The 12,375-nt window shown below is 44.5% G+C and overlaps 1 protein-coding gene across 2 annotated transcripts in view; it reads right to left on the bottom strand.

Moving 5' to 3' along the window:
• The window catches only part of vstm2a (V-set and transmembrane domain containing 2A), a 109,529-nt gene extending 99,354 nt beyond the window's left edge, over positions 1-10,175 (bottom strand). The window contains exons 1-2 of one of the 2 annotated variants that reach the window (XM_080305870.1): positions 9,563-10,175; positions 8,208-8,374 (exon numbers count right to left, since the gene is read on the bottom strand). In XM_080305870.1, the coding sequence (XP_080161996.1) occupies positions 8,208-8,374; positions 9,563-9,641 (246 nt within the window). In that variant the 5' untranslated portion in view covers positions 9,642-10,175. The remainder of the gene's footprint in view (positions 1-8,207; positions 8,375-9,562) is intronic. The other variant, XM_026180719.2, reaches the window with a different exon arrangement.
• Between the last annotated feature and the right edge of the window lie 2,200 nt (positions 10,176-12,375).

Here is a 12,375-nt window from a genome sequence, read left to right as displayed (position 1 = left end):
ATATTGTTTTCAAATGTTTAATTCAAATCCTTTGTGAGCAATGACTGGCTGAAGTCAGAAATCTGAAAACAAAGCCTGCACGCTTATTCACATTTGTTGGAATGTTTTATAATGGTATGAATTATATTTAGGTATTAAATATTAATTGAAATATCCACTTTCATCAAAATGCTAGGTGTAATTTAAAAAACACTAAACAAGCTTTTGAGTCTTACAGATCTTGTCCAGGTGTGTTTGGCAGGCAGGAGATGGGACCCAATGCAGGACTCGGAGAAGGAAAGTTAAATGCAGCTTTTAGAAGAACTCTTCATGAATACAAAACACTAAGCTTTAGCAAGGAAACTGGAGAAACTAGAAAGCTAAGCTGTGAACGGAGAACTAGAAAACTACCATAACACGGAGGTCAAGACACAGCATGGAGAGGGTACGACACGACAACAAGCAGGGGATGACAGAGGACTGAAATACACAGCGGGGTAATCAGGAAATGGGAGACAGAAAGGAAACATGGCTGGGACTAATTGGGCAGGACGAGACAAGGGAAGCAACGCAGAATACCGACACGGACCTTAGTAAAACAGGAAGCACACCAACTGAACTTACAGATACAGACTGAGATCGCAATACTGACACAGTATAGAGAGAGCACAAGGAAAGGGATAACTTAGACAGGAGACGTGGGAGCAGGGCAGGCACAGAGACACAGACTAGACACTAAACAGAAACCAAAACCTAAGAACAAGCAAATCTTAGCAAGAATTAATCCAAAACACACAACAGTCTTAATCAAAACAAAAACACAGAGTCAACAGACTCAGGACCATGACAGGATTGTTCTAAGATTGGCAGATGGGTTAAAAATCAACATAAAGTGGTGGATATATATATATAAAAAAAACCTAGCCACAACCATAAGCATATTACTAACAACCTCTCAAATATCAAGAGGTTGAACTGATGCAGTGATGCTACATTTTGGTCATTAGAGGTGGGCAGATTGATCCAAATATCGATAGTATCGACATCAACACTGGTATTTAAACGATACTAATGCAATTAGTATTGGGGGGTTGGAGCCTATCCCAGCTGTCTTAGAGTGTGTATACCCTGACGCAGAGAATCACCAGTTAACTTAACCCCACTGCATCCCACTGAACTGTGTTATATACTTTTTTTATGAAAAATATCGTCATGTTAATTCTTTATAGCCCAAAGTACATTTAAACAACAGAAGCTGACCAACAGTCAGTTAAAGGGAGGCACATTTACATTCCATGTCTCTAAAAAAACCCACAGTATCCATGTCCTTAACTGTTGACTAAACTGTTTTAGTTAGTCTGTGTTGATACCAACATTTGCGTATCACACAGCAATATTGGTCATTTAGTTTAATGAACCAAATGAAGCGGATCTATCTCGCCAAAGTCAATAAGCTGTAAAAAAAATTGTGATGAAAAGGACTCGTCACAGGAGAGTCGTTTTTGTGCTCCAGTGCACACACTAAACCAACACACAGGAGTTTTTTCTTACATTGCCTCAATACCTTAAAAAATTAGAAGCATCCTGTCTCTGAGTGATTTTGATGCATTTATTACTTCTATCAGGATGTCCTAAAAACTCCCTAAAAACCTTCAGTTGATCCAAAATGCTGCAGCAAGAGTCCTGACGGGGACAACAAAGACAACATATTTCAAATATATCAAATTTATAGTATTCATAGTATTTCAATAAAGCGCTTCGGTCTTAGGCAGAGCCGATAGCGTACATGGCCCCTCTTCTGTGGAACGAGCTCCCAGTTTGGATTCAGAGGACTATCTCTACTTTCATGATTATGCTTATAGTTAGGGCTGGATCAGGTGATCCTGAATCCCCCTTTTGTTAGGCTGCTGGGGGGAGCTTCTATTGTTTCTAACCCTGTGTGGTTGCACACCACTCTGCATTTAATCATTAGGTATTATTAATCTCTGGCTACCTTTGACATGTACCACGATGTGAGCAACGACAGGATTTTTAGTCCTGTCTTTGCTCACATCGTGGTACATGGCTGCCTCTCTCTGAGTGTGGAGGTTTCTTCCTGCTTAAAGGCTTCCTTCTCACTGTCACCAAGTGCTTGCTCAAACAGGGTCGTGTGATTGTTGGGGGCTTCTCCCTATTACTGTAGGGTCTACATACGTAAAACACAAATAGGTTTAATGGCAATGTATGATTACACAGTAATAAATGGCCAGCCAACCAGACGTATTGATAATTAATAAAAAAACAGAAGACAGCAGATGTGGAAATCCCAGTGAAGAGCAAAAAACTCTAAAGTGGTCCCAGTGATAATGGATTAAAAATGGATGAGAAACAAGGTCCAGTACTTTTGTCCATATAGTGCATGTTTTCACGCCACAGTGACTTCTTCCTAAAATGTTTTAATCTTTCAACACTGTCAAACACAGTGGAACAGGGTTCCTTTATCCTCCAGGTCAGGGACACTCTAAGGGCACCTGTAGAACAAAGCGATGTGGTTTTAATGTCTTAATGAGGCTAACTGGTGGGAACTCAAGAACAGCCTCAGAGACTAAAAATAAAGCAGTTGTGGAAGTTAGTTCAACTGGATTCATGAAAAGCAGAGTAATGGAACTATGAAGAAAAATCTGCATGATGCACCACAACTCTCACGCCAGTCCTCTCCAGCTCATTATGGCCATCTTGGAGAGCTGATTTGGAAAATGTACCCTGCATTGGAAATTGAAATAAAAAATTCACTGGTGCGGCACTTTGGTCTTTTTAAATGGCAGAAGTGCTTCACAAGACCACCAGTAAACTACTTTCCTCTGCTCTTAGCTTAAAAGCTTGCATCCACATATCCATTCATATAAATGTGCAGCATATTATATTCTTTTAGAGGTACACTTTAGTCCTTTTGGATTATAACCCAACATTCTGAAAACAATGCTGCATAATTATAGATGAAATGACAGGCGAGACAGCCTCTGTTAGAGAACGGCAGCCAAAGTGTCGTATAGACTGATGACCCCGTGTTTCCACAGCAATCTGCTCCTGTTCCGTAACAGCAAATGTTTAGCTCCCACTCATGCTCTGCGATCGCTCTCCTCCTCTCTGTGTGTCTTTACTCTCTGACTTGAATCAACAAAATCACAAGTGTAGCGAATCCCGTCAGCGGCACGACTCCTCTTTGTCATGGAGGTGTGAATATTTTGTTTCTGTCTGTCTGTGTTTGTGCATAATTATGAACTGGCAGCTCGTCATTTATAATCTGAGAGGAGAATCATTTAGCACTTGTTGTGGAAGCTGAAGCCAAACAGCTCTCTCTATTGACATGTTTGTTTTCCTTTCTTTTACTCTAATCTGTGTCCAAGGTAGGCTCGGGGAATTTTGGAAAAGCAATGAGCACAGACGCTTCATGAATATTATTTTTTTGTTATTCCAAAAGCTGATAAGTGAAAACGGCAACAAATTGAGCATAGTTTATTTTTTCTTATCTTAATCACGGTGCTAAAAACCTGCAAGTAGATAAATGTTCTAACTGAGAAGTCTCTGTCAGAAATAACCATTGGAGCAGCAAATGCGGATTAATGCTGAAAATAGTCCCCATCAAATGCACCATTTCCTCCTGTTTTCATCTGACACTCAACACTGATCTCTTTTAACCCAAACCACAATCGTTCCTTGCTTTTCAAACAGTTAACTGTATGTAATAGTCTTTACTAAGCCCTAGTCAAACACGAATCTAAACAAACCTTAAGCAGAGCTTTAAAAATGATCAGATGTATTGATTTTTTATTCTTTGGATTTGATGATATTGTTATAGACTATATTACAACACAGTTTGCCCTCATGCAGAAATAATTATTTAGAAGATCCAAATGAATAGTCGAAAATATTATTACGCAGCATCAATTTAATATTAATGGGAAACAGTGGGGGGAAGCAGAAGTGGTTATCATCTTCTGAAGGGATTATCTCACCAAAGAATTCACATGCCCCCTACATCTACTCTTAGTCCACATGTTGGTCCTTTAACAAACAGAGAAAGCGCAGGAAGAAGCCCTGTGACAGATCATTATTTTATCGGCAGTGATCTAAGTGCAGTTGACACAATTGTACATTTTTTGCTACATGTTTATCGTCTGAGACTGTGTTCATGGAGTCAAAAATGTTTCAAATCCATTTAAAATATTAAAATAATCTCTCCATACTGCCACTTTCCCACCAACGAAATCAAGCGAAAGACCAGTTTCAAAACATGTAAAACTCCAAACAAGTCTTCAGTGCAATCAGAGCTCGCAGTTTATAAACCATTTCCCCCATAATAAACCATCATAACCCCTGGGCTATTTTCCTTTAAATTTTCACCTGAAAAAGCAGCCTCAGATGCACTCTGTCACAGCTCAGCGACTGCAAGGCCAAAATGAACAACCGTGGGCTCTGTGCTTCCGCGACACTTGGGAAAATTTGAAATACAATAAGACCCAGGTCCCCATCACAGGGTCAGGGAAAGATCAGAAAAAGTCAACGCACAAATATATATTTTTACCGCATATCAAAAATATACACGAGCCAATGAATAGCATCCTGATAAAGAGGAGTCACTCGGTTTGTGAACGTGTTCTAAAAATTCTCAGCCTGCAACTCTGCAAAATATGATGTTACACAAATGATGCACTTTAGTCCTAGTAGTACTAGGTGGTCTCTTCACTGAGTGCATCACTCTACTACCTTTTAAAATGGCAGCTGTTTGAGTTCTATTAACAGACACAGGCTGGCCTTGGTACAGGTATCTCCAGAAGACTAAATATTGCCAGGGCGCCTTGGTGTTCAGTGCTTTTGATGCATTATTTAATAACCACCTCAACAGTGACCATTCTGTGATTAGGGTTGGGTTTGGCATATACTACATGGATACATGAATTTTAATAAAACAAAAGTTATTTATCTATTTAAAATCAAGTGCTAAACACTGTGAGTGATAATGGGCTGAAAATTGCATCAAAAAGAGGCGGGCATTAATCAAACCCTGACCTTAGATGGGTCACTAATGACTCTTCAGTAGACTGCAGAATTCTAATAAAGGTGTTTCCTTCATGTGTGAGGCGCACATCTTGCTTTATCCCAGACCAGTTTGTCCTTGATGGTGTTTCAGAGCTGCTAAGGCCACATGTGCACTCTGTCCAGTGAAAAAGCTCCTCAAAATCACCACCAGACGTGGTGCAGCGGTTGGAGATCCTGCTGCTAGTCACTCATTCAATCGAACTGTCCAGTTTCTTGGACTCATACTGCAGTGCAGAGAAGCCACTATTGTGAGCACTGCTGAAAAAAACGAGGTCTGGCGATCGGTGGAGCAATGCACCACTTAGACAGAACTTGTGCATATAGAATTTCTGTATACACAAGTGCAATATATAGCACCTTGAGGTAACTGTTGTTATGGTTTTGGCACTAAAATAAAATAGAATTGAACTGAATAATGTGTTGGTTATAGATGGCACTGAGTTTAATACTGCTGACATGTTTAAGTTTAACTTATATTTCAACAACAGCAAAAATAGAGAAAACTGTGCTTATGTGGGTACACAAATGACCTGATTTAGCATTTTGTTAGAAGTTAATTCTAGTGCTTTACAAAAAATACCCATTACCAAATCCTGCTGCATATGGCAAACGTTAGATCTGATGCAGGCAGAAACTCCTTTCTTTACTGACTTGAGTGGACCTGGGAATGCTTCAGAAGAACTGAGTTTTACTATGAAATATTACATAAATTTGTGGATTTGTGTTACATTTTTCAGTGTCTACATGTCAGCCTGAATCCACTTTCTACTTATTCACTGAATGTATATTTGTAGGAATAGTCGATACTATCCCTCTGCAGTGTTGCCTCTGGGTAACACACCTACTTTCACACTCACAAAGTCATCTGATTTCGTCTTTCTTTTATTTCTACAATGGCTGAAGTATTATAAAAACTGATAATGTTAGTTGTTTTACATGATAGAGCATCTAGGAAGAGATGCATGTGCTAACTGAAACCACACATTTAAATATAACATAAAAGCTCAAACACTGAAATATGAGTCACTCTTATGAAGAGGGTTATAATGTTACGACTTGACAGACTGTTGCAGAGTAATATGAAAGTAATGTAACTAGCAGTGTAATGAGTTACCTATCCAATATGTAAGTTTAAAAAAATGCATTATTCATTTTTTCTATAAAGGAACCCAACACTGATCCTACAGGAAGCTCCACAATGTTACAATGATAGAAAATGACTTTCAAACAGCACTGCACCATGGTGGAACAACAACCAGCCCAGTCTCATATATTAACATGTAAAACAATCACAAAGAAGCAGTGCATTTGTTACATTCTGCACATGTTTTAAACTATGTATTTAGGATGCCTGTTCCCTACCTGGAACACATACATACTTCTAAGTTACATGGCCTGACACTTTTGACACTTTGTGGCTGAACTGCGTGTGAAACTGCGGAAACACTTACACTTTGCAACAATACCCTCAATTGTGGATCATTTAGGATGGAAGAAAATTTTACAGACTGAATTGTTACAATGGTGACAATCTACTACAGTCCCAGGCTTAAATTCAGTGCCTATACACAGGTCTGTATAATCCAGCACCTCAAAATGCAGTCTACATTTACAAACAGACGGACTTAGTTCAAAAAACAAGAAGTGTAGTTCATATAGTGTTTCTGTGTATATGTCCTTGCTTCTTTTATTTTTCCCATCCTTTACCACGATTGTAAAACTTGTCACACAATAAAAGCTACAGGCAATAACTGCATATTTGCATTAAAAAAATAAAAGCTCACAGTAGAATAATTGTGCGGGTAAGAATTAAACCTGGGTCGTTAAGAGTTGCAGATAAAGTGTCCGCCCACCTACCCTTCCTCTGCACTATTTCAGCACTGAGCTGCTGTCTGTCTTCTCAAGTCTTTTCATATCATCCTTTCAAACATCCGAGTCTTACTTTCCGTGCATGCAGCTTGGATTTCCATAAACATTTGCATTCTAAGACATTGTGTTCATTTCCTCTAAATTTCCAGGAGACCAAGTGACTTCGTTCTCTATTACTATCTCTCTCTCACACACACACGCACACACTCACTGCCATTCAAAGTGAAACACTGCAGGCCAAACACACACACACACACAGCAGCTTTCAGTCACACAGCCATCCCTGATAAGAAATATGGGTAACAATGTGATGTCTGCATCAATAGGCCACTTCAACCCAACATCCAAGAGTCATGTGGGATCAAACCCACATCAAAGCCTGGCCGACGCTGCTGTGAGAGCCGGGCAACAATGGAACAATAATTAAAGCCACATGGATATCCAGCTACCTCCCGTCACACACATCTCTCGCTTCCCCTTTGTCATAGAAATGTACAGATCACCATTTGATGTCTGTCATGACAACAGGCCTCGCACATCACGAAACGCAGCTCCTCACCACACAACATGGAAGCAAGTCATTTCCATTCATTTGAATGCAGTAAACACTCTCATTCACTAAGCAGCTGATCATTATTTGCTGTCATAACCAGCAGTAATGCAGCAGCAATACATAACAAAATGCCAAAGAGCCTCCAATGCACTGTTAAATGAGGCAGCGTGCAGGAATATGCTTTGGCTGTATTGATTCAGCCACTTTTTATCCATCCATGAATAGTTGGGCTCATTTACTTCATTTATCATGTAATTAATATCCAGAACGAGCTCATTTTTTCCCTTTCCCACCCTCCACTTTTTTCTTTGATTAATGCTCTTATTTTTCTTCTTGATGGGGCTGCGTCCTGCTTGGATTGCGGAGGGCTTTTTTTAAACTGTTTCAGGGAAAAGTTGGAAGCCCAAGTAGTCGAACTGAACTTAGAGCCACGGATTGAAAAGTTATGGAAATGAGAAATGAGAAGCAGCTGGGGGTGGGGGGATGAAGCTAACAAAAAGTTCCAGAAAAGAAAACAAATACCCAAAAACTTAGTGTTCTGTCGGCTACAGAGGGACGAGGTTTGATAGCATAAGGTGCTTGTGCGGAATAGCAGGGGATACAAACTGGATGCCCTTATTTCCTTCATGAGTGGGTGTGCTCCAAGCAAGCCTCGCACAACTCTTGACAGGGAAAGGGCACGCGCCGAGAGAGATGTAGAGAGAGAGAGGGAAAGATTCCCTTGTACCTCTTGAGCATCGATGTCCTCCTCGCTGTCACTCGGCTCCGGCGCTTTCACGAACCACCACTGGATCTCCAAATACACGGAGGCGGTTCCGCTTTGGAACGCGCACGCCATTTCTATGTTTTGACCCTCTTTGACGGTCATGTTGGAGGGCAGGTCCGTGAACCGACCTGCGGATGAGAGAAGGAGCGGGGGGAGGAGGGGGTGAGGTGGGGGTAATAATGATGAGGCTAGTTTGTGCGTCGTCTACACGCACAGAATCACTCGAGTCTCCTGCTCGCTGATGGCCGCAGCAGCTGCGTTACTGAGGCACACGTTTGACGAAAGGTGCCTTCTTGTTTTTAATTAGAGAGCACCCCCCCCCCCCCACACACACACACGCACACACACACACACACACACTCCCCACCACCACCATCACCACCGTCACATATAATGACGCGTCTTCATCTGGAATTTACGTAACGCACTCCTGCTACATTATTCACAAACTAAATTGGAGCAGCCATGCCCCCCTCCGCAAAAAACCTTTCCTATTATACATGCGTGTATCTTTGTAGCCACGGCGGAGCTGGTTGAAACCGCGTTAAAAATTCCAACTAAGCTTCGTGGTGTTTGCCTGAGTGTGATTCAGTCCACGGGTGTTTTTTTTTTTTTTTTAAAAAGCACAGATTGATAAAAGAGTTTGGTTTGAAGATAGCCTTCTGTGGAGCGGTGACGACATGACATTTGTAAACTTTTAAACCAAACCGTCGTTTACGTCCTTTTCGACAAACTCCCGGTTAAACTGTTTAGAGCTTTGTAGCTGCGATGCGGCCAAAGGCGAGCGTGAGAGAGCCCGCACCGACGCAGTTTGAAAGTGGCGAGCGACACCAAGCAGCCACACGGAATCCGGAGCGTCAGCTTTTCAGGAGCGCGGACAGACGCAGGCAGCTGCAGCTGTCCGCGGTGCTGAAAGCTTCTCATGAAAGGCAGCCTTTAAGACAAGTTTTATCTCCCCATCAAGCGTCGCCGTGAAAGAGGTGCAAAGGGGGGAAGAGGGGGAAGGAGCCCCCCCTTCTCTTCTGAGCGCGACGTGAAACGACTTGATCTGAAACAATCACCAGTTGCATTTTTTTTTCGTCATCAGCTTCAGGAGAAACATTCATTCTGAGATCGCTTTCCCTTTCTTTTTTCTCCAGTCACTTAAAAAAAAATCCCTTCACAACAGCCTCTTTTCCCCGTTTTCCGCCAGCAAAGCTGCGCACTTTTAACACTTTCTCCCACCAGTGCAGGGCAGCAAAGCCAGACACGATCGCGCTCGCACGCCAACATTGTTTTTTTCCCCCCTTTTGGTTAAGAAAATATGCCATCCTTACCTTCAAAAGAGAATCCGAATTGAACGCAAAATCCGGTTAAGAAAACAAATCCAACAGTATCGTGTGAGGTCCACATCATTCCAAGATCAAGGGGCTCGTTTTTCTTTTTACATCAGCCGGAGGAGGATAGAAAAAAGACGAATCTTTCCAAGGGGGCGAAGAGGGGGGAAAAATCCTGCACACCAGCAAAATCAAACAGTTGCTGGGCGAGTGTGTTTAAACGGAGATTTCAGAAGGCTGAACATGCTGGAAAGCTACAGCTTGTCGTTGCCGAAGTTCTTTTTTTCTCCTTCCTTCTCTTTCTCTGTGCCTCTCTGCGGGAGAGACTGTCGACTGCCTGGTTGCACTGAAGTCTGTGAAATAACCGTGTTGCGGTCTTCTTCTGCGCTACCAGAGAGACGTCAGTCTAGTGGATCACTGTGGCATCCACACTCTCCCCACACCTCTGCAAATCTAGTCCTCATCCGGCCCTTTTTTCCTGTCACCTTGACCGCTTAATTTAAACAAAAGCAGCACCGAGCGTTTGCTTTACAGTTACTACTTTTTAACGAGCTTATTTTATTTGGACATTTTTGCAAATGATGCCCAAATGATGCGAATACAGATTTTTAAAGGTCCTACTTATTCACAAAACTTCAGTTTTTTGAAAGAGAACCTTAAAGTTTGTCTAACATGCACAAGAGCGCGTATTAAATGTGGGTGTGTCAAAATCTGGTGCACTCACGCAGTCAGGAGTTCGTCTAAATATTGCAGCTTCACAAGTGAGCAAATAAGAAAGATGACAGTTTGGAGGTGGGTCATGGCAGGGCAAGCATAACATGTCCCGAGTCATTAAGCTAAAAGAGAGCCTGCTGGAATTTGCCATTAGTCTCCCGGAAAGAGTGAGAACATTTTGGCCTTTGATGCAGTGCTTACATATTGTAACGACCGTGGGTTAGTGGAGCTAAACTGGCTAAACTGCTCACTAGCTAAAACGGCTAGCGGGGCGCTAGCGGCTATCGCTACACTTCACAGCGAGTGGAGAGCACTCGTGCCTCATACACCGCACGACCCCGAGCGTCTCAGCAGCAGACTGATAATCCCCAAATGATCCAGCAGGAGGCAGTAGTGGTTCACACCAGTCATTTATTTGCCGTATTTTTCACCCCACGTAACACTGCTGACACCGAACCCCTATCACGCTCCCACCACATAGAGTCGCGGTGTCAGCCAACTATGCCAATTCACCCCCCTCCACAGAACACACATCAACTTCACTGTGGCTTACATTAACATAACACTAACACAACATGCAAATCAACACATATGAACTAGCAGAACGATAGAAACACAGAGACAACACAATACCCAGAATGCACCTGGCTAACAACCCCAGCCAGGTCATTACACAGCCCCCTCCCAAAAAGGTTTAGTGTCCCCACAACCTTAACTGTCCACAATGTAGTCCAGCAAATGTCCGGGCCGGCGTCGAGTACGCTTCGGCCTCGACTGGGAATCCATGGCGACCCCCTCCGGGCCGGGCGTAGGGGGCGAGGAGTCCCCAGGCTGCACACCAGCCTGCGGGTTGGGGGCAAGCGGATGGTATGGCGCCAGCCGGTCCTTGTGTAGCACCACCCGCCTTCCCCGCCCCGGCATCCGGACTCTGAAGACCACCTCCGACAGCTGCTCCAGGATTTCGCCCGGGCCTTGCCAGTGGCTCATGAGCTTGGGGGTCAGCCCCCGCTTCCTCTGGGGGCAGAACACCCAGACCCGATCTCCGGCCCCCAGCATAGGACCGTGCGCACGGGTATCATACGCCCGTTTCTGGCGGGCCCCGGCTCCCTCCAATGTCCGTCTTGCCAGTTGATGCACCGTGTGCAACCGCTCCCTGAGCCGCCGGAAGTAGTCCATCTCTGGTCCACCAGCAATCTCCGGCTCAGGGGGCGCTCCGAACACCAAGTCCACCGGGGTCCGGAGCTCCCTTCCGAACATCAACGCCGCAGGAGTACACTGACTTGACTCCTGCACTGCTGTTCGATATGCCCACAAAACAAGGGGCAGGTGTTGGTCCCAGTCCCTCTGATGTTGGCTGGTCAGGATGGCCAGCTGGGTGGCCAACGTGCGGTTGAACCGCTCAACCAGACCATCGCTCTGAGGATGAAGGGGGGTGGTCCTCGTTTTTCTCACCCCCAGCCTCCGACACACTTCTCCCAGCACCTGGCTCTCAAAGTTCCTCCCTTGGTCGCTATGGAGCTCCTCCGGTACACCAAACCGCGTGAACATCTCATCCACCAGAGTCCGCGCCGTCGTCACCGCACTCTGGTCCGGCACCGCGTACGCCTCTGGCCACTTTGAGAAATAATCCATCGCGACCAGGACATACCGGTTGCCGGCATCAGTCACAGGGAATGGACCCAGGATATCCACTCCAATCCGCTCCATTGGCGCCCCAACTAGGTATTGCTGCAATGGGGCATGGGAGCGCTGGCTGGGACCTTTCTGCGCCGTGCAGTCGTCACAGCAGTGGACGTGGATCTCCACGTCCTGACGACACCCCGGCCAGTAGAACCGCCGTCTCAGCCGTCGCAACGTCTTGCCATTCCCAAAATGGCCAGTACCTGCAGCCCCATGGACCCAGCGGAGGACCTCAGGCCGCAAGGCCCGGGGAACCAGGAGCTGGAGTATGTCGCCTCCCCCGTCTGGCGCTCGCCACCGCCGGTAGATTACACCGCCATGGAGCTCCAGGCTGTTCCACTGGGAGTACAGCGACTTTGTCTCGGGCCCTTGGGAAGACACGGCGGACCAGTCTGGCCGTGTCCCTGCCTCCATCCAGT

The sequence above is a fragment of the Astatotilapia calliptera genome, chromosome 9 (genome assembly GCF_964374335.1).
Source record: "Astatotilapia calliptera chromosome 9, fAstCal68.1, whole genome shotgun sequence".
Taxonomy (NCBI): domain Eukaryota; kingdom Metazoa; phylum Chordata; class Actinopteri; order Cichliformes; family Cichlidae; genus Astatotilapia; species Astatotilapia calliptera.
The sequence above is the reverse complement of the archived record's forward strand: the minus strand, read 5'-3'. Positions and strand labels throughout refer to the sequence as shown.